The 20827-nt window shown below is 49.0% G+C and overlaps 8 protein-coding genes across 8 annotated transcripts; all 8 read right to left on the reverse strand.

Moving 5' to 3' along the window:
• Positions 1–147: 147 nt before the first annotated feature.
• On the reverse strand, positions 148–1998 carry EI90DRAFT_1965472 (uncharacterized protein). The gene is made up of 5 exons (XM_039052382.1): positions 1694–1998; positions 1493–1524; positions 1428–1438; positions 721–1370; positions 148–445 (listed from the first exon to the last, which is right to left on the reverse strand). The coding sequence occupies exons 1-5, from the start codon at positions 1856–1858 to the stop codon at positions 206–208; spliced, it is 1098 nt and encodes a 365-aa protein (XP_038912778.1). The 5' UTR covers positions 1859–1998; the 3' UTR covers positions 148–205.
• Positions 1999–3512: 1514 nt separating this feature from the next.
• On the reverse strand, positions 3513–5606 carry EI90DRAFT_1965799 (uncharacterized protein). The gene is made up of 6 exons (XM_039052383.1): positions 5103–5606; positions 4922–5018; positions 4186–4856; positions 4076–4124; positions 3750–3990; positions 3513–3649 (listed from the first exon to the last, which is right to left on the reverse strand). The coding sequence occupies exons 1-5, from the start codon at positions 5259–5261 to the stop codon at positions 3797–3799; spliced, it is 1170 nt and encodes a 389-aa protein (XP_038912779.1). The 5' UTR covers positions 5262–5606; the 3' UTR covers positions 3513–3649; positions 3750–3796.
• A 1352-nt stretch (positions 5607–6958) lies between these two features.
• Positions 6959–8539, reverse strand: EI90DRAFT_3128134 (CDF-like metal transporter; the record flags this gene model as incomplete). Its single annotated transcript, XM_039064063.1, has 10 exons — positions 6959–7195; positions 7261–7286; positions 7338–7395; positions 7447–7535; positions 7589–7707; positions 7740–7765; positions 7817–7992; positions 8046–8103; positions 8158–8235; positions 8291–8539. 10 exons carry the CDS (start codon positions 8537–8539, stop codon positions 6959–6961), a joined length of 1116 nt encoding a protein of 371 aa, XP_038912780.1.
• Positions 8540–9069: 530 nt separating this feature from the next.
• EI90DRAFT_1965818 (CDF-like metal transporter) lies at positions 9070–11395 on the reverse strand. Its single transcript, XM_039052384.1, has 12 exons — positions 10882–11395; positions 10747–10824; positions 10636–10693; positions 10396–10572; positions 10336–10342; positions 10163–10281; positions 10001–10108; positions 9910–9948; positions 9835–9860; positions 9600–9761; positions 9259–9420; positions 9070–9203 (listed from the first exon to the last, which is right to left on the reverse strand). Exons 1-12 carry the CDS (start codon positions 11134–11136, stop codon positions 9177–9179), a joined length of 1218 nt encoding a protein of 405 aa, XP_038912781.1. The 5' UTR covers positions 11137–11395; the 3' UTR covers positions 9070–9176.
• Positions 11396–12043: 648 nt separating this feature from the next.
• Positions 12044–13948, reverse strand: EI90DRAFT_3291461 (uncharacterized protein). Its single transcript, XM_039067278.1, has 7 exons — positions 13494–13948; positions 13385–13440; positions 13226–13313; positions 13098–13161; positions 12752–13048; positions 12581–12675; positions 12044–12525 (listed from the first exon to the last, which is right to left on the reverse strand). The coding sequence occupies exons 1-7, from the start codon at positions 13538–13540 to the stop codon at positions 12381–12383; spliced, it is 792 nt and encodes a 263-aa protein (XP_038912782.1). The 5' UTR covers positions 13541–13948; the 3' UTR covers positions 12044–12380.
• A 1604-nt stretch (positions 13949–15552) lies between these two features.
• Positions 15553–17175, reverse strand: EI90DRAFT_3071005 (uncharacterized protein; the record flags this gene model as incomplete). The annotated part of the gene is made up of 1 exon (XM_039061262.1): positions 15553–17175. The coding sequence occupies one exon, from the start codon at positions 17173–17175 to the stop codon at positions 15847–15849; it is 1329 nt and encodes a 442-aa protein (XP_038912783.1). The 3' UTR covers positions 15553–15846.
• Positions 17176–18297: 1122 nt separating this feature from the next.
• Positions 18298–18708, reverse strand: EI90DRAFT_2930750 (uncharacterized protein; the record flags this gene model as incomplete). The annotated part of the gene is made up of 1 exon (XM_039055025.1): positions 18298–18708. A coding segment is annotated over one exon (411 nt), but the record flags the coding sequence as incomplete, so codon positions are not given.
• Positions 18709–19036: 328 nt separating this feature from the next.
• Positions 19037–20532, reverse strand: EI90DRAFT_3071011 (uncharacterized protein; the record flags this gene model as incomplete). Its single annotated transcript, XM_039061263.1, is given in 6 exon segments — positions 19037–19091; positions 19125–19126; positions 19147–19270; positions 19320–20308; positions 20323–20405; positions 20508–20532. A coding segment is annotated over 1 exon segment (954 nt), but the record flags the coding sequence as incomplete, so codon positions are not given.
• Between the last annotated feature and the right edge of the window lie 295 nt (positions 20533–20827).

Raw genomic sequence — 20827 nt, forward strand, 5'->3', positions numbered from 1 at the left:
GTCTCCAACAAGCGCGCAGAACGAGGCCCCCAATCATCCCATGGAACATGGATAGGGAGCGCGCAGTCGGCGTCAGAGTTGACATCTAGATCGTCATCCAGTATCTTTCCACTGGTATGGAAATCGCTCTCGAAACGTTTGGTCATGCGATAGATATCGGACACGGCGATAAACATCTTGTAACCCCCGTCCCCCGTAGAGGATTTTAGACTAAGTGAAAAGACAGCGACTCTGAAATCGTCCTGCCGGGGACGAACAAACGGTCCGTTGGTAGCATATGTACCCCCCCATTTTGGCGGATTGATTGGGGTTGCGGAGGAATCTTGAACTGAACTTGATGGGGAGGGCATGCTTGGAATAGCTCCATCTGCAGGCATCGAGTCTCCTCCGAATAAAACTTCATATTCTGGAGCTTCAAAGACAGGACTGGGCCGGCAGTACAACTCTATGTGGAATGAATACGCCGACTCGGGTAAGAAATTGGGTAATTGGAATGTCGCGACATGCTGAGATGGAAGGCAAGGTTTGACAGGGGGACCGTCGTAATAACAAGGTCTAAATGAATAAACCGCTAGCGAGACGGAATCCTCTTCATGTTTAAGAATGATGAAATGGCGCGGAGATAAGAAAAGAAATGATCCCATGATGGAATCCGAGAGTCTCTATACCCCCAAGGTTTAGGGCAATGCCTCATATGCAGAGCCGGTGAAATACACTCACACATTGGCATATCCCTGTCTTCCAATTCCAAATCGAAAAGTGGTGATTCCTATCCCCATACTGCAGTATCATGACGCCGACAAAGTCGCCAAAGATCTCGAGATAAATGTAATTACCCCTCAACATCCAGCGAATATCGAGAGTCTCGTATCGGGCCATCGGGTGAAAGGCATTATCAGACATTTGCCTTATTCTGACAATCATTCTATCGGAGTCGTGGCAAACGTAAATGACCAAATTCTGTTCCGGATCGATACTGAACTGCCGGTACCCGAAATCGAGGTGGTGGAGAATAGGCGTTTGGGACCAGTCTATTTCAATGTCATCGCCATCTCCACCTTCTAGGTACATCTGACGCTCAGAATCAATTGACTCGAGCAGTGCGGATGATAATCCGTGAGCCATTGAATTCGAAAGACGATCCGCGACTCTCGGAAGGGGGTGGAGCGATAAACAATCAGGGTCCTTATACGTGCCAGATGTGTGGTACCCATACGCAAAGAATCCATGTTGCAGTTCGTATAATCTGAGATAGGGCGATGGATTGGCCAAAACGGTATATGTTTGAGACCGCCATTTCAAATTAGCCCATCCAACTTCCCGCCTACGAAGACTCGTAATTTTCTCTGCAATAGAGAGACGATCTGGATCTGGGGTCTCATCAGATCAACATTCAGCATTAGTCTCTGCATGTACATCACCCGTACAAGCGGCAATGCTACCGGCAAGAAGGTAAGTTTCGCGCTCGATGTTATACTGGAGAACCAACGACCCCTCGATGACATAGAGAAAGGCTTTAGTTGCCTACGAACGTCACTTATATTAGAACCATAAAAATGTACGACAAACAGGAATAAAAACGTGAGGAGCGAGGGGGAACGAAAGGGCAAGCGAACTGCTTCTAACTAAAACTCGCCTGTTTGCACCTCATGAGATCATTCAAGGAAAGGTGCTTCAAAATGTTAACCAAAACCTCCACTGGGAAAGCCGTAATAATGAGTCGCGGCTTATCATGATTGACGCTGAGCTGGATGAGTTGAGATGAGACGAGGTCCTCTGACATTCTTGCAAGTGGATTGAATTCATTACGTAAGGTTCCCCAACAAAGCGCTCCAGCTGGCGCGCTCGACGGTATCATGCATGCGAAATCCTTTTTGCAGATGTCCCGTCGTGAGGAAGGGGCTTGCCGTCGGAGGACTACTTCTGCTTTCAGCTCTTATCCATGTTGATGGGGCCGACTGATTGCACCGCTGGCTCGGGCGGACGTCCTCATCTAACAACCAAAACCGCCTTCCACCTTCAAGCCTGTTTGAATCCAATTGTACGAAGTGCTGTCACCTAGCTAGTGTTACCCTGGCACTAACCAATACGATAACCATGCATGGTGGCTAGACCCACACCTGCTTTGATCCATGCTGCTTACTGCTCTCGTGCCAAATGGTGATGACGAACCGAGATATTCCCACCGCAAGCTGAGCTCGCCCAAATTGGCCCATCAGGTTTCCCTGGCACGTTGATGGGAAATATGTGCTGAGCGACTGGCTTGTTCAATCCTTTGGCAGTAGCAATTCCCTGAATTGCACGAGTTGCACACATGGCCCGCGCCCTCTCAGTTTCTGTTTCTCCATGCCAGATAGTGCCCGGATTCACGGTCCAAGCGCGAGCTTTGATTATTAGAATTCTGCGCTGCATCCATCATCTGGAATATCGCAGCTAACCTCACTGTGTCCGTGCCTCAACCCTTAAAGTGTGTACAGGCACCCATTTCGATTTTCATCAACTCAGAAGCGGTGGCTTGAATTGCGTCGGCACGCGCTGCAATCAGAGAGAACCAGGCAGTTTGTGGCACCTTCCTGTCATTGCGCCACTTCTCGGTACATTATTGGTCCCTGGTATCGGATTGTAAGCGGTACTATTTTTGCAACACTGAGGAAGGAGTCGCAAGTTGAAGCAGCATCTGCACCAATAAATAAAGAACTGAATCCGGAGAGTCTTGCATCAGGGGTTGGCGAGGGTCCCTTTGCGAGAAACAAAGATATTCGATATACAATCCAACAATATGGAAGGGGCACGTTGCATACAGTTGAGGGAAATTGGCAAATCGATACTAGCATTTAAATGACCAAAACTTCCACGGTGTCTCGTGTGTTCTGAAAAACCAGAATGTTGTCGAACATACTATGACCAAGGTTCTTGAAGTAAAGACTCACATCAACAAGCAATATCCTCTCCGCATCTATCATGGGTGACACGTCTCCTGGGAATGTTTCATTACTTGTCACCTGGCGGTATGGAAGTCTACTGATGACCGGGCAAGCGAAGCCGAGGTCGAGCGATTCAGTCGACTCCAGGTGAGTCTCCATACGACCCCAGATCCTGTAATCCTTTGACATCCTTGATGGCTCATTCGAATGGGATGACGGGGGCTCCTCGATGCCTGACTGTCTTTCCATGTCCACACTGTGCTCGACCCCATCATCGGAATTAGAGGCCCGGGCGTCCTCAGCAAACACAGTGTCTCCAAACAAGGTTTCCCATGTAGGTGGCATATCGTTCCTTTTAGGGACAGATCCAGCAAGGACCGAATAAGGGTTGAAATCCAGCACATGGAGGCGGGAAGTGCAAATCTGATCTAGATGAATAACGTTCTCTTCAACCTCTCCGGGCACCAGTTCGAACTCGAGGGTGCGAAAGATGTATCGGTTCATGAAAATATAGCACACCCATGTCTCTCCACCCGAAATCTCCAATAAACGCGCAGAGCGACGTCCCCAATTATCCCATGGGACATGGACAGGAAGGGCATGGACGTTATCGGGGTTGGCGTCTGGATGATGGTGCAGTGTCTCCCTACTCGCATGAAATTCACTCTCGAAACGTTTAGCCATGCGGTAGATATCGGACATGGCAACAAACATTTTGTATGCATCTGGTTCGATGGCGGACCCCAGACCAAATGAAAAGACTGCAACCCTGAAATCGTCCTGGCGTGGACGAACGAACAATCCGTTGAGAGCGTTAGCAGGTGCTGGTTTCGGCGGATTGTTGGTCGTTGTGGAGGGGCCTCCGGCCGAACCTAGTGGCAAGGATGTATTTGGAGTAGGTCCGTCTGCAGGCGGCGGTTCCGCTGGAGATAATTTTTCATATTCTGGAGCTTCGAAGACAGGAGTAGGCTCGCAGCGCAACCAGATAGGACGTGAAAACGCCGACCCCGAGGACAATTGTGGTAATTGGAATGTTGCAATATGCTGAGATGGAAGACAAGGTTTAGTAGGGGGCCCGTCGTAATAACACGGTCTGAACGCATAGACCAATAAAGAGGCGAAAGACCCCTCGCGTCGAGGAATGACGAAATGTCGTGGGGACAAGAAAAGAAACGAATCCATCCTGAAACCCGACAATTCCTTCATTTGGGAGTTTAGGATGATTAGCGGTGCGCACTTCATAAAGAAAACAGATACATACACATTGACATATGCCTGTCTTCCAGTTCCAAATCCAAAAACGACAATTCGTAACGAGGAGCCCCCGTACCATGACGCCAATAAAGTCGCCAAATATCTCCACATAATACATGCACTGTTCAGGCGACATCGAACGAGTATCGAGGGTCTCGTATCGGGCAAGCGGGTGTAAGGCATTGTCAGACATTTGCCTTATTTTGACAATCATGCTGCCAAGATCCCCATCAATATCAGGGCCCCGGCAAACGTAAACGGCCAAATTCTGTTCTGGATCGATATTGAACTCTTGAAATTCGAAGCCAAGATAGTTGAAGATAGGCGTTTGAATCGAGTCTATCTCAACACCATCGTCATCTCCACCTTCCAGGCTGACCTGACTCCCAGAACCAATCGAATTAGGTACTAGTGATAATCTGCGACTCTTTGTACTCGAAGGACGACCCACGACTCCCGGAAGAGGCTGAAGCCACAAACCATCAGGTTCTCCCGATGTGGATGCTTTGCACCACCCACGCGCGAAGAATCCGTGCTGCAGTTCGTATAAACCACGAATAGAATCCGATGGATCGATCGGAATGGTATATGTTTGAGGCTGCCATTTCAGACTAGCCCATCCAACCTCCCGCCTGCGAAGATCCAAAAGTTTCTCTGCCGCTGGGAGTCGATTTAGGTCTGAGATTCCACAAGGTAAACATTCAGTAACAACAACGTGCTTCTCCACATATACATCACCATACAAGCAGCAACGGCACCAGCCAGGAGGCAAGCCTCACGCTCAATCTTATACTGGAGCACTAACGATCCTTCGATAACATAAAAAAGTGCTTTGGTTGTCTGTAAACACCATTTATATAAAATCATGAGATGTTTTCGTGAGGGCTTGAGGGAAGAGCGAGCCAAGTCCTTATAAAAACTCGCCTGTTTGCATCTCAAGAGACCACTCAAGGGAAGGTACTTTAAAATGTTGACTAAAATCTCCACTGGGAGAGCTGTGATAACGAGCCGCGGCCCGTCATGACCGCCAGTGGGATGAGTGACCTGAGATGAAGTTGGGTCCTCGAAATATTCTTGTGACATTCGCGGGTGATGATAAGTCTCTCTTATTACCCCGCGGCCTCGTGATGACGTGGCAGTGCGGCTATCCCGTCATAACACCGTAGCGTACATGTACATGAGGGGATAAGTTATACATTGTGGTATGAAGTCTGGTTGGTATCTTCGGGTGTCATTGATCCTCGGGTTTTGTGACGTCTGTGGGCATTGTCGTGGGATCGGTATGTTTGAAAAGGAAAAGATAAGAAATAAGGAAAAACGGGAAATCTATGGCGCTCTCTGCCCTCCATCTGCTGTGCGCTCTACTCCTGCTTTGTTACGGCTGTGTTTGTAAGGATGTGGAGTAAGTTGATTACATAAGGGCATCCAACAAGGCCGGTGTCAACAGCGCGCACATTCTGGCGGTCACGATCCAGCTAATTGGATCGTAGCCCTCGTACAGCGCACCGACCCGGGTTTTCAGAGCCTGCTTGGGTTTGTCGAATCTCCTTTGCAGATGTGCTGCTTGCCATTGGAGAGCTGCCTCCATTTTCAACGAGCCCCGGTAGCTGACCGTAGGACTGCTTTGAAATCCTGGTTCGGATCTTGGATTTGGATCTGACTGATTGCCTTGTAACCCGATGTTGATTTCCGCTCATTAGTCAATACCCACAGCACCACCAAAACCATCATATACGCTCGAGCATGTTTGAGCTCAACTGCAAAACTGTTCCATGGTCCCAGGCATAATTTGTGTTGCCGCCATTCCGGAAACAACGCCCTCAGCCCGTTGAACTAAGGTGATGAACTTCGCTCAGGCTCAAGTTAACCTGTCAAGTTTCTCTGGCTGGCGCGATGATTAGTCAAAGTGTCATCATGCTCCATGTGAGGAGCCACCAGTTTTGCTTGCTCAATCCTTGACAGTGATGATGCACACGAGCCGCACATCGCAACCACCTGTGACGCCTTCAGTTTTTCCGTGCAGGTCACAAGTCCTGAGATTTTTTCTGTGTGGATATTTGTGCTACAGCTGGCGTACATTATGTCCTTCAATTTTGCGCAGATGCCAACTTCTAGACGCTCACGAGCTCAGCAGCGGTAGCTTTAATTGTACAGGCGTACACTGCAATCCGGGGTCCCGCAGATTGTGACACCATTCCTGTCACTGTAAAGTTGACTCCGAGTCCCTCATGCTAGGGAGAGTGCCAGTTGAGGTATCAATTACTCCTAGAATTTTATTCTCATACGCAGTAGATAGATGGAGGGAATGGGTCATAAGAGTGGTATCAAGGGAACGTGCGTGCAAGAGTCCATCTTCAGAGGTGTTTTCGATGCTCCTATAATTGATAGAAGTTCATCAGACTATCTGACTGCGAAGATTCTGGCATCGAATGGATAACTAACGGGTGCATGGGTTGTCTCATGATCGACATGTACATATGCCCTTTCCACACCAGGAAGAACCTCCAGTTTGTCTTGAAGCACTTGTGATATGTCGTGAGCCTTCCAGAGAGGTGTTTCTGCCGACATCACGATATCCACCTCAACCACATACCCGGGACCACTCTGCAGCGTCGAGTGGATAAATCCGGGAGTATGATGGACAATCCAGGCGTACGTCAGTTGTGACAAGAATGACGTAATGAAACAAGGCAGTTGCCATTCGCAGGTGGCGACAAAGTGATGTCAGCAAGAATCAATGCGAAGTTAGAGGCCAACATCATTGGTTGGGCGAAGAGCAATCAATTTGTGAGCGGTATATTTGGACGAGGTCGATCCGTCGCGTCCAAGATCTTGAACCCGACGGTCAGACTTACATGATATGCCCTAACGGTGTCAACTTTCTCAATCTCACTCGAAAAGGTGGCAGCCTTATAAGTGACCAGTTGGATAAATCCGTGAGAGGCAGATTTTCCAGCCAGAAGCTCAAATTCATTCCATATCGTTCTCGACCAGGAGAAGATGACCCCGCCTGCAATCTAAAAGGGGTATAAGTTACAGGGGGTGCAGCCAAAAGAAACGGTCCGGCTGAACCCCTACTCACCAGGAGACCCCCGGTGGGATCGAGCCCTATTCAACTGCTGTCAGCTAGTATAGCATCGGTCAAGACATTGATCTTACACCATCGCAGCTTGCTTCCACCAGAAGACATCAGAACACCTGTTGTTGGGTCATCGCACTAGCTTCGCTATCGGAGTTTCAGAGACTCGCCAAATGTGTTTATGAATACGTCATTTCGATGATCCTCCCATAGGATTTGAACCTGACTGGAAGATTTACGAAGAGGGAGGCAGTAGACAAATAGTAAGAACTTGACAGCTAAGAATACCAGAACTGAATCCACGAAGTAATTGATGTTCGATGGATCGCACCTAGAGCAGCCGTGACAGCAATTATGGATGGCAGATGAAATGCGTTTGTTTCTCCGTCCTTGTGAGAAATGATGGTGCGGAGTGACTCCACGATCACCACCAAGTTGACAGAGCCCATCCTGTATAACGAGTCAGTGTCAATCCGACTTACCCTAATCCTACAGACTCACAAAGAACCTGTACAACACATTTCAATGCACTCCTGCAGATAGAAAAGTCTCCACGCACCATAAACAATATTCCCGATGGTCTCGAGTCGACTTCCCCCACGGGCCACTTGGCGACATCGAGACGAGAGGCTTTCTTGTGCAGGTAATTCAATAAAACATTTGATCCAAGGTCGAATACTGAGTCGATGCCAGTAGCGAGCAATGATAGCGACAAGGACGAAGCAGCAGCATATACTGCAGTGATCAAAGGATCGGTAATACTCCGCACCAAATATACAAAAACTCACATTGAATGACGCAGAGAGCCAAATTAGCGAACAAACTCGTATACACTGCGATTTTGACCTGTATCAGATGGCCTTTTAAAATAAGAAAAGATAGAGTATTGCAGGCACAAACTGAGAAACGTGCCGCCTCCTCCGCGGCCTTGGCATCTTCCGTGTGCTCCTCCATCGGCTTCAGCAGGCTGTTGATGAGCTGCAAATGTGCTCTCAGCACAATATGGAAGATGCGCAAATTGAGCACAATGTACTAGGTTTTGCTTCTCGTGATATTCCCCCACCACCTTCCCATTTTTACTCCTCCTCAGCTCCTGGATCTCAGAGTTGGATTTCACGGCGGATCTGAGCATGTAAGGATCGTCAGGAAGGTCTTTTGAACCCCGATTCTCGGGGTCCCTGCCACCATCGTCTGAAGGGGCAGGGGATGGCAATCTGTGTTCTTCATTGATAGAAGGCGCCCGGATGTCCTTGGTCCGAACGTTTTGCAGTTGGATAGACATACGTGCAAAGTTATCTCGGGGTATTGCTACATGTTTGCACCGAGGACCTCGGAGATTGCTCTATTCAGATTGACCAAGCGGCCCGCGCGCGGCTGCGTTAGCCACTGGTTGTTCATTAATGCATGCTGAAGATGCTCATCATCTTTGTTCCAAGTACACATGCGAGTATGGAATGCTCTTGATGCACCCCAAGCTACTAAAGTCCTTAAACTTCACGACCCTTGCTCCTGATAGGTTGTTGGCCTCTGTAAGTATACCCACGATCGTTTCACACCTCATAGCGGCAGCGCGAAAGTTGTTCCATGATGGTTGTTTAAGCCTGACTACCGCCAAAAGGGAGGACTTTCTTCCCTGCGCACTTTCAGCATGAGGCATTGTGAAGCTACACGTTCAAGCTACCTGAAGTTTTCCGGAATTCCCCATCTTTCACTGGTCTAGGTCTTCTATGTGGCATGATGCTACTTTTATGGAGAAGAGTCTGTATATTGGTTCTTGAGATGCGCAGAGTGAAGCTAATGCACTGCGTATAATTCTGCGTATTAAGCTAGTGTGGACTGTCGAGAGATTGTAGTCTCACAGGATCGATCCTGAAATGCAAAACTATCGAGGTCGCGAGGGGCGGTTCATCGTTGAATTGTCACAGAGGGATCTTGCGGTGGTGTGCCTGCATCATTGTTATTTAGCTGCTGCATCAAAGTTGAGTGATGACAGAGACTGACCATGGAGCGTGTGGTCTCATGATCGACATGCACGAATGCTCTCTCCACCTCAGGCAGGACTTCCAGTTTGTCCTGAAGCAATTGCGATATATCATGCGCTTTCCAAAGAGGCGTCTCTCTTGACATAGCGATGTCCACTTCAACGAAATAACCAGGACCACTCTGCCAACGCAAACACGAAGTCGGGTTGGGTGGTTTGGACAACGTTGGAGATGAGGGAGTTATTGAGGTGGACATAAACCGAGGGGAAGGAATGTTCGGTTCACGTTTCACATGTCACCGGCGCCAGATCCATGAATAACTTATTAGCAAGAACTCAGGGGATGAAGGTCTGGGCTTACGTGATATACTCTGACCGTCTCTATTTTCTCGATTTCGTCTGAGAAGGTGGCGACCTTGTAGGTGACCAATTGGATGAATTCGTGCGAGGCAGATTTTCCTGCCAAGAGTCCGAACTCCGTGGAAACCCTCTTACACCAGGAGAGGACAATAGAACTGGAAATCTAAACGGGTGTTGACGCATGACTAAACGTGGGTGACGGTGAGCCTTAGGACTCGGATAGCGGCTTAGCTCACGATGAGGCCTCCAACGGGATCAAGCCCTAGCAGACTGCTTCAGCTGAAGAATCAGCGGAGGCGTGTTTCACTTACACCAACGCAGTTTACTGCCGCCAGCAGACATAAGTAGGCCTATCTCCTGTCAATACACTCATCCGGGGTGGGAGAATTACGTACGACTTACCGAAGCCGCTAATGCAAGAATCGTTGCGGTGTTCCTGCCACAAGACATCAACTTGGCTAGACGACTTACGAAGAGGGAAGCAGTAGAGTAGCAGGCATAGCTTGGTAACTATAAATGACCGAAGAGTGAGAACAGCGGGCAACTGACGCTATAAAATCGCACCCAAGCCAGCACCCGCGGCAATAATGGATGGCTGGTGAAATCCATTCAGCTGATCGTCTCTATGGGAAAAAATGGTGCGCATAGATTCCACAGCGACTACCAAGCTAACACAACCCATTCTGTGCGGTACATGCATGAGCGCCTGTGGACTCAATATCTCACTTTGAACTTACAATGCGCCTGAAAGGTGTCGGAATTAGGAAACACCATTTCAAAGGACGCTAACAACATACCATATGCAATGTTTCCAATGGTCTCTAGCCGACTCCCTCCCACGGGCCACTTGTCGACGTCAAGACGGGAGGCCTTGTAGTGGAAGTACTTCAGCACCAAGATTGAACCGACATCGAAAATCGACTCAATTGCCGCCGCGAGCAGAGATAACGATGAGGATGTGGCAGCCGCATACACTGGCACATGGAATGGGACGAAATGAGCATCGCAAAAAAAAAAACAGATACCGTCAGACTCACCTTGAAGCACGCAAATCATAACGTTTACAAACAAACTTCCATAAACAGCGATCTGAATCTGCCCAACGATCAATCTTGCCGACAACGCGGATAAGGTTTTTATGTACTAACGGGAAGACGCGCGGCTTCTTCAGCCATCCTAGCATCCTCGGAATGCTCATCGATAGGTTTCAGAAGATTGTCGATGAGCTGTGGATAGTCCACTCAGCACGGAAAGTGCAATATCACTGCGGTCACAGGGCGCACCGAATTCTGCCTCGAGTGATACGCTCCGATTCCTTTCCCATTCTTCCCCCTCTTCCGAAGGGCCTCCAACTCAGACGCAGACTTCATGGCCGACCTTAACATATAAGGGTCTGCGAGCAAATCCTCTGGCGGTTGCTTCTCGACGTCCAGTTCAATCATCCTGTCACAGGAGGAAGGCGAGGATGTCCTATGCTCTTCATGGATGGAGGAGACGCCGTTCTCTGTAAGTTGCGCGGGCTGTGCCTCAATGGACATGGGAGGAAGAATCAACGTCTTGTGCCTCTGTCGATTTCGCCATAGGGGTTAAATACTGAAGTCATGGCCAACGGTCCAATCGAAAGCAGGACAACCCTTATTCCGGGTCCGCGGCCCAGGAACGGACATTCGAAGGCGATATCAGCCATAAAAATCGGTTCAATGCGATTATTAATTGGGAGTGCGGAGCATTAGTTCTGCCCATAGACTTAAACGCTAGTTCCAGATATTTACGTCCGTGGAGGTCTCTCCAGGAGGCAAAATGGCTCATAACCCTGTGTAGTTATATATTGGACCGTATTCGCTGGTGATGCACTAGCCTGCCTGCTTGTCGAAGAGTAGGTAGCCTAGCAATCCAGCACAAGCACATCCGCAGACGCAAGGCAGATGCACTTGAATATGCAGAATCAGTCATAGGAGACGATTCTCGCCCATGATCGATGGGCAGATACGCTGTCACACGTGTGCGGGGTCACCATTGCGACCCCACTGTGCAAAATCGCCCTAAGTGAGAGAATCTACGTTGCACGAGTTGTTAAAAGATGTCGAGTTGATCGGGCTTGAGTGCTAATTGCTGCAGGATTCAAATGTCTGGAACAACCCAGCTCGATGTTATGCAGGAACATAGTTAGGTATCAAGATTCTGATCAACTTAGGTTTATCGTCTTACGCTCCAACTCTCACCAGTGTATGTCAGACACTAGAAGCGAATTCTTGGTAATAGCCGTCATCGAATCGATGCTGCTAAATTAGTAGCGGGTCGAGTGCCACGATCACAACCAGCAACGAATCCAATGTCCTGATCTCGATTTCGCGGCCCAATACAGCCTCGATATCAGTGCCAGCATCGGTAAGGTTAGCTGATAATATGACAAGGTTTGCTTTGTTTGTGATAAGCATCAAGCAGGATGTCGAAAATTTGGGACTTCGCGTGACCGATGAGGGAGAAGGGAGACCAAAGTACAGCAGTCGGAAATGAACACAGGGGATATGATATTCAAGCATGCCAGTGTCCTGTATGCAATTCAAGGCTACTCAGAAAACAAACACACCACGTTCAAAACCCCACAGGCAGGTTATCCGAAGAACTTGCAGACTTCAGCTGGACCACATGAAAGACACGGCCGGGTACCAAAGGACAGCGTTTGTAAAATCCTCAGTAGGATAATAGAATTAGCAGCCAAACGCGGATCCTTTGTGTGGATGCAACGAGGTTACCGACGAGCAGAAAAACAAGTGTATCCTCATCGCCTCCGTTTCGATGTTTGCTTCTTGCTGGAGGAAGTCGAAGAGGATACGGGTGCTGGGTTTGCTTTCTTGGGAGGCGGGCAGCGCTCGTCCGTCTTTGCCGCCCCTCTATTAACATCCTCCATAACACCAGAAGCGATCCTATCTCCGAATATTAGGGGCCAGGGAACTAAAAGTGGGATGATATATGGCTTACCCGCTGAAGTCTCCCTGGTGTAAGTCGCTTTGTATTTTCATGATACGACCGTGTCTCTCAGACATCTCCTTCAGCATTTCGGGATCCATGTTTTGCTGGTAATATATATATCGCAGGTCGAATTCTCGTAAAACAACATCCTGATAAGTGTGTGTTTTCCCAGAAACTCACCATGGCCTTTGGAAGAATGAACAGTGTAATGCAAGCGAAAACCATCATCATTGCCATCGGATTGTTCAGCATTGACATCACATCAAAGCCATCCGGAAGCGCGAAATATTCTTTGCGTTGGAGCGGGACCAGCAGGATTGGGTATGCCAGAGGATGATGTGGCGGGGAGGGAGAAAATGGGGTCCCAGGGAGAAACGGTCGTACTTGGACGCTTAGAGACGCAGGCACATTTTCCTCTGCAGGTGTGGTCCCCAAATCTTGCGACAATAACGACTCGTCAAGGATGTCAACCCGCAGCTTGCAGGTGCGTTAACATTGGAGGTCACCGGACATCAAAGATATTCACCTGATCGAAGACATGATCCCTAGCCAGCACTTCAAGGAGGTAGGCACCAGGTTCGACGTTAAAACTTGTGGGATTAACGGTATAAGGGGAAACATGCCATTTATGAGGCGAGGATGCAGTCGACCCACAAGGTAAATCCGCCATCTTTCCGTACTCTAGCTGAGTAGCGCCCTCCATCTAGAACAATCTTTGGTTGAGGATGGAGAGAAGCTATATCTGGGGACATAGACAGAGGGTTCCAAGAAGAATTCACTGAGTCAAGCCGAGGGACTCAATGCAACACCAACCTGGGCAGTGTGTATTCCAAGCTATACTGCCTTGTACATCAATAGCAAATGAGTGCCTGGGGCGAGAAAGTCAGAACCCTCTAGACGCCGAATATTGCTGAGGAATAACCTAAAGAACGCGAAGTTGGCTAGCAGGATTAACAAGGCACAACGCATTGATGTCGCTGCAGGCAAGCGTGACAACTCCTTACGTAAGCCTCAGCATGCAAAAATTCTAGAACACGACGTGACGGACGGCCTCCTACTACCATTCCCTATAGTGAGGCATCAACTGCGAACTGTCTAATGTATGAGACTGCCCTTGCCTCGGGCAAGACTGAATATATCGAAATGCATTCGTTGGATCTTCAAGCCGAATTATTCTCACTTTACTCTTCCCGCACAATCACGTAGTGATTTTTCTTATGTCGTCACTAGTTCATTACATCAACTCCACTTCAGACCTCTCACACCGCAGGAGTGGGTCATCGGGCCCCCTCATACTTGCTATCGGCTAATGTTTTACATCTCTATCGCCCATTCCTCGTGCCGAGGATTAAGAGTATGCCATCTGAAGTATTCTATAAGTACAAGGCTTTATCTTCACCCTCAGCGTCCGCTTTGTTCATATGGAATCTCAGATGGGGATGGAAAACGAACGCCGACACGGCAGCATTTGATGCCCTGTTGACTATGATTACCATCGTCGTGAAATTTACCGTAATATTCGTGGACCGTTCGGTGTGATGAACTTGATTGTGACATTGTGGCATTCGCCCACCTATCCATACTGAGACTTGTGGGTCATTTTCTTTCTCCTGCAAGCTTTTCTGCGGACCCTGGAATGGGTGTTCTCAAGGTGCGGATGATCTTTACCTTGCGGAGCACAACGGGGAAGTTTTAGCGATGGAAACACCTTCCATGATGCTTCTGGAGCCCTTGGTTTTTCTCAGTGCGCCGATTGGAGGACCGGTTCTAGTGGACATGACTATTCACAGACGACATATCGAGATCGCGATGCAAGCGAGAATGTTACCTGGCGATATGTCGCTTATAGTATACATGAGTCGGACGCAACGTACGTACGTATCAAGACAAGGGATCGAACAAATTATTTCACCCCAGTTCCGTAGTACGTGAACTGAAGAAAGGCATAAAGAATAATTTTCTCGCTTTATAAGCAAGGCGCGCACAAGCATGGTAGTAAGGTTACCAAGAAAGGCAATACGACGCCGCAGGCTCAACTCCGTGAGTCGGGTCACAGCGTACGTCGATCTCCTGCACTGGCCTGAGACGCACGGTTCCTTCATACAACCCCTCTCCATTTCCGACCTCTACTCATCGTGTGCCATCTGAATTATCATGTCCTGACAGCCGCGCGCCGCATGGTCGAAGACTGCATTGAAGGCCCTGTGCTAAAAGTACTGGTTACGTACGGACTAAACAAGGGAATGCTTGCCCGTAATGCCGCTCTGTGCCAATTCAAGTTGAAATGGCCATTTTTTGGTTACTTGCCGCATACTGGGGCTTGTGTGAATTATCCGCACCTCGTCTCTGCAGAGAGTGAATGGTCCCCAGCGCTAATCCTAGATACTCGTCACCTTTGCATTGCAACATACTTGCTCTCGGCAGTCAGTTGCAGCGCTTTGCCTCTACACATGTGGTGATCTTGAGCCGCCTTGCTGACCGCCACCCGAAGCCCTCCAACCTGACGCCCAGCTCCCACTACACAAGACCATGAGGTCTCAATCCCATTCACCTACACGGAACGGGGATGGTTTAGCGTCTCCACAATAGGGCGCATACGCGTCCCTGAATGAGCAGTAGGCGTTTCGATGTGTTTCCTGCATCATCATAGTTCGCGTACTACGGAACTGAGCGACATACCGCTATCGTAAACTAATTGGCCAGCACTCCGTGGTTCTGCAAGACAACACCTACGAAGTTCGGCAAGTGCGTTGAATGGGCGTCATTCCTAACGTGCTGGACCATTGTACTGTTATCGTGGGTCGCAGGAACGCTGAAGGGGTCTCAATATCCTCTGCCAAGGAAGGGGACCGCGGGTTCTTTGATATCCCCCGCGCAGGGAGGGGATGGCAATGCCACTTGCGTCCGGATTATCAACTATGACTCAATAGAGCTTGCCTGGATACCCTCTTCGTCCCTTCTTCCCCAGCATAGGGGCATTTGCTCATATTACCCCCCCATGATCAAATATCAGTATCGATGATGGAGGCAACCCCGCGAAAGTACCACTCGGAGGGCCGGTGTGCTTTTACCGCAACCCCATAATGAACTGGAGATATTTCATCCCAATCCTTCTATCCATTTCATTCGGAGTATATGTAGCAGCAAATTAAACATAATATTGAATATTGGGGGACTACTGCCTATTAAAACGACGTAATTATCCGGACCTTCCCAGGTAAAATTTGAATGCACCACTATGCCATCGAGTAAAGAGAGGAATGATAGAAGCCGCGCTAAACGACCTGGCTGATGTCAATGATGATTGGGGCTGTCATCTTGCCTTGGACAATAAACCGAGTACCATCCTTGCTGGCTGGAGGGAAGTAAGGATAATCGCTATTCAGCACCCGATCGCCGTACCAGGCCCCATTACTATAGTAAGCCGGCCGATACTCTTGTGGGAGGACGAGTTCATCTCCCCCATTGAACCAAATGTTAAATTTATCAATGATCGGAACTCTTCCTACGGTGGAGGAAAGGTGTTCAATGATTTCAGACAAGGATGCGGCCTCGAAACCATAAAAGGGGCTCTCCATCCAGGATTCATCCGTGTTTTGCCCTAAATCTCTCTGGGAATTTTGTACAAAACCAGGGTTTTTCTCCGAAATTGAAGAAGTGGCGAGTTTAGGATGTACAAGCTCAGGAGTGACATATGAACTGGTGGGTACAACGCCAGCACTGAGAACCCACCTCACAGAATCTGGGAAGCGATATCGAGTGATCAACTTGCATGAATCAGTTGACCAGACGAAAATGTTATGGGAGAAGTGAACAGCAACATATCGGCCTCCAGGTGAGAATCCAAGACTGGGAGTCGGGGTCTCAGGGAATTCCAAGGGAGGCCATGCAAGAAGCTGAATGGAGGGGTCACAAGAAATATATAAGAGTGTGATGTCATTGCACCCTTCATGCAACTCCCCTGGGGCCCGTAGGACCATGGACCCACTGTCGGAAACGGCAGCTACAGGGGGACAAAGGTCGCTAGGCAAGGTACCGAGTCTCAGTGGTTGGATATCATCGCCAAAGATAACAATATTTCCACCGCTGTCCTCTGTTGCAATCCAGTGGTTGCCATTGCAGAATTTGATCCAAACCAGATGGCTAGGGGGATTGCATTGGAACTGGGAGATCGTGCACTGATGGTCGATGTTGGCAATCTCAATAGCACCACTTCCAAAACCAAGGGCAATGAAATGGCCATCTGGGGAGAGTGTCGCACAGGTCACAATGCCGTTATGGACATTATGGTCACAGAACTCGGCTTCGTAATCGATCACAACATCAGGATCCCCTCTATCAACCTTCTTTGGAAGCTCATTCAGCTCCACCTCCGTGATTTTTAAAGCATTAAGTGCATCCTGACTTAATGGGATGACGTGACCACCAAACTCGCCATCGATGCTGAAGACTCGAATGGGATCTGTAAGGTGACCGTACAACTTGTAGATGGGTGATGATGACGGAGTGAATGGGAGGCAGGATCGATACACATCGTAATCATTGTATTCATCGATGCCATCGGCTCCCCATCGCAAATCCCATCGAGCCTCCCAGAGTTGCATCAATTCGTGTCCCTGTAGAGTATGGGTGATGTCATAATTTTAAGTCCTTGAATACAATTGATTTAGGCTTACTTTGAATCGATCCCAGCTGGGTCCGCTGAAACTACCCACATGAGTGAACGAGAGTAAATGCTTTGTGAGAAACTGATTGAATTCTCTCTGCAATTCATTGGACTCTCGCGAAAAGAGGAGTGAAGGGTCTAAGTGCTCGGCCAACCATTCAAATGCATAATCGACAGATTCCAGTTGCTTCTTGTGCCAATTAGTCCACTTCTTTTTATCCCCTAAGGGAAGTTCAGTGGGGATATTGAACTCATTCCGGTCAAGTGTACCATTCACAAGTCGAAGGAGTCGTAGTCCGAGGAAATATCCCTCCACATCACTGATAAAGAAGACTCTGTCGCTTTCCTCGCCAATGGGTTCACCCGTGATAAATTCCTTCGCGGTTGCATGGTAGAATGTGACCGGCTCTGTGTTGTCTGAGGGAAGTTTGACTATTGAGCTGATAGGTTTCAACGTCGCGTCGATGTCATTCTCAGTAATTCCTAAGAGAATCGACATAGACTCGATCTTAAGTATATAATCAGATTGCGCCGCGATGATCATCCCGACTACTTGGCGATAGTTATTGGCCACGCAGGGACGAACACGTGAGAAATGGGACACATAGCCCCGCTGGAGTATGCGCAGGTATTCCGAGTTGAGATCATTCGGTACTTCAGTAAGGTCACGAAAGTAGTCAAACTCCTGTCTGAGGGAAGATCCCATTTGAGTGCGAGCACAGACCTCCCTTACTCGGATCGAAGCCATGACGGGTAATCCACGGCAGCCTGAAGTGAAAACCTCGAGGTCTTCCTCTGATGGTTCCCATGCCGACTCCCTGATACAATCACGGAGTCCTTCATCGACCATACAACGGACCGTGTATAGTGTCTCATCCTCTTCGGTCTTATCCACATCTTCGCATGGGATCTCAAGGCTCCCATCCCGGGCTTTGGCTCGGTTCCAAGCCGAAACGACTTCCTGCTCAGGACGACAACTGACTAGTACAGAAAATATTGGAGGGAGCTCATCAAGTAGAAGCACGAGCTTCATTAGGGACTGAAGTGCCCCTGGATCGCCACATTCGTCTAACCCATCCAAGACGATCACAATGCGTCCCTCTCTCGAAGCCCATATCCCCATGAGATCATTCATTGGTTCAGTGATCAAAACCTTCATTTGCGTCTCCAAGGGAAGGCTCTGAACCAACTCCAAATCTGGATTCCGAAGGCGTTTGACGAGCAACACCTTGAAGTCCTCATTCCAGTGCGCGAGCTGCCGTGCAAGGGTAGAAGGAAACCGCTCCAAAGAATCGAGGCCCGTTCCCTTTTGGTTCTTATCCCAAAAAAAGGAGGCTGCTAGGCTATGCTGCTTATGAAGGGTGGAAGCAATACTCATAGAGATTGCCGTCTTCCCAGTGCCAGGCGAGCCCCTTAACCAGACGAATCGGGTTCTAGCCTTCCCGAGATGTTTGAGTATGGACCTTTGCATCCTGATACGCGTGGTCGGAAGACATTCGAACTTGGTCTTCACATAAGTATACTCAGCCGGGACGCGCGCAAGCCTCGCAAGGTCAGCTGAAATTACCATCAGTGGAGGGACTCAGGAAAAGCCATGGGCACGTACATTGTATAGCTATTTGAATCGTGTGAAGAAGGGCCAAAGTTGTTGCCTCCGTCTATGATGTGCACTTTCAGTCAGCGAAAAATCAAACACTCGGAATACAAAACAAACAAACCGAGAAGGAGCTGACTGCCTTGTTTATACATGCCTTCACGTCGCTTATGCTCCGCGAGATCTGAGTCCCCGAGACTATTCTCTTTACAAGGCCTTGACTCTTCAGTGACCTGATCTGTCCATTTTGGTCTTCTAAGACCCTATCAACGGGGTTTAAGTCCAGATGATCAGCACGAGAGATGAACATACGTACCGGTGAAACTCCTTGATTAGTGAATCGACTTCTGGAGATATTTGGCCAGTCCACAGCTGGAGTGGCCGCAAAATGGTGTTGTAGGCTTTTTGTACCTCCTCGTTCAGTTCACTGAGAGTTTCCCTATTGCCATCAACGGTCTGCACAGGTGGAGCAAATATGAGCGATATACCGCCATTGAGAAAACTGCATCCCAACCTCGAAAACTTGGAGCAATGTGAGAAGTAAGTCCGGGATGTTGGCGAGAAGCGCCGGAACGGGGCTCATCTTTAGAGCGGAGGCTGCGGTCTGAAGAAGGATCCTCGTGGCGCCAAAGACCGATTTCTTTCTACTGCCAGTGGGACCGGTCGGCGACGGTAACAACGGCTCTGATAAGGGAGGCGAAACAAATTCCGTGCCTCGATGTTCCAGTTGTGGTCGGAATCTTGTATTGTTGTCTTGTAGGGTATAGATACTGGGTGTTACACGGGGTGTCTCGATACTTCCCGGCGAGGAGGGAGGAAAGGGTGACATCGCCAAATCATCATGGAATGACTGAGCGGAAATAGTCGAAACAGACCGTTCGGAAAGGGGCGTGCGTGATCGATAGATACTATTAAGATGGGGAAATTTCCCCCCAATATCTTGTTGAGAATGTGAATCCCGTGGATCACCAGAAGAATGCAGTGTGGGCGCAACTCGGGAAAGCCCATGATAAGACCCCGTTGGTTCTTCCTCTTGATCGTGGCGAATACTGCCGTAGGCCTGGCGGGCCTGCGAACCGTAAACCTGGGGAACTTGAGGTGAAGAAACCAAAGTGTGCAGCCACGGATCACTCAAAGATGGTGCAGTCGATGCAGTCGTGCGTTTTGGAACAGGCAACCGGCGCTGAATATAATTTCGAGAATTACCAGAGGGTCCCGAAGTGGGCATGATCCAAGAGGGTTCCGGAGGTGGTGCTGATCGATCGTACCGATCGTGAGGGATATTGACATGGCTTTGAGTCTGAGAATTGGTAAAGTAGTTCTGGGAAACTTGAAATGAGGAGGTGGAGGCTTGCAATGGCTGCGGATCATCATAAGATGGCTCAGGGGTGGGGCGCTTTGCTATGCGATTGTCTGGGGCAGACGTCGATTTCCTTTTCTGAGACATCGCGCAAACGTGAAGCACAGTCAAGATGGGTAGAAGAGTGAAGATCGACCTGCCGACTCAGCGCTGCCCCACTCGACGGATATATGCTGAAACGGCTATGTGATGGAGACACCCCTTGACCACAATGCAAGCTCAGTGGGAACTTGGAAGCATTCTTGTCCCTTTTTTGGAAAACAGAATTTCATTCGCTACTTAGTTGTAATAAGGAAGCTAGCTAATCAGCTGCGCGAAGCGGTGCTTTCTGGCAGCAGTTTGCTTTGTGTAGGTCGTGCTCGGCAGTGCAGTGGGATAGGCGCTCGGCGACGTCCGTCTAATGCCTTTTCCGCTCCGAAATTGTGAGGCGGCCGATTCAAGCATCTAGTTCGCTTATCCATCATACCAGGCACCTCGAGCCAGTGGGAAACTTTCGCACACTAGAGACCAGCACCGGCCGAATACATCAGCTCGCACCACAAATTACGAACCAAAAAGGCAAGAGCTGTACGGAACACGCACCCCACGGAGGTCCAGCCCTCCCACCATAAATCTTCAGGCATACTGAACCAACCA

This window comes from Cantharellus anzutake, assembly GCF_015039405.1.
Source record: "Cantharellus anzutake strain C23 chromosome Unknown EI90scaffold_47, whole genome shotgun sequence".
Lineage (NCBI taxonomy): Eukaryota > Fungi > Basidiomycota > Agaricomycetes > Cantharellales > Hydnaceae > Cantharellus > Cantharellus anzutake.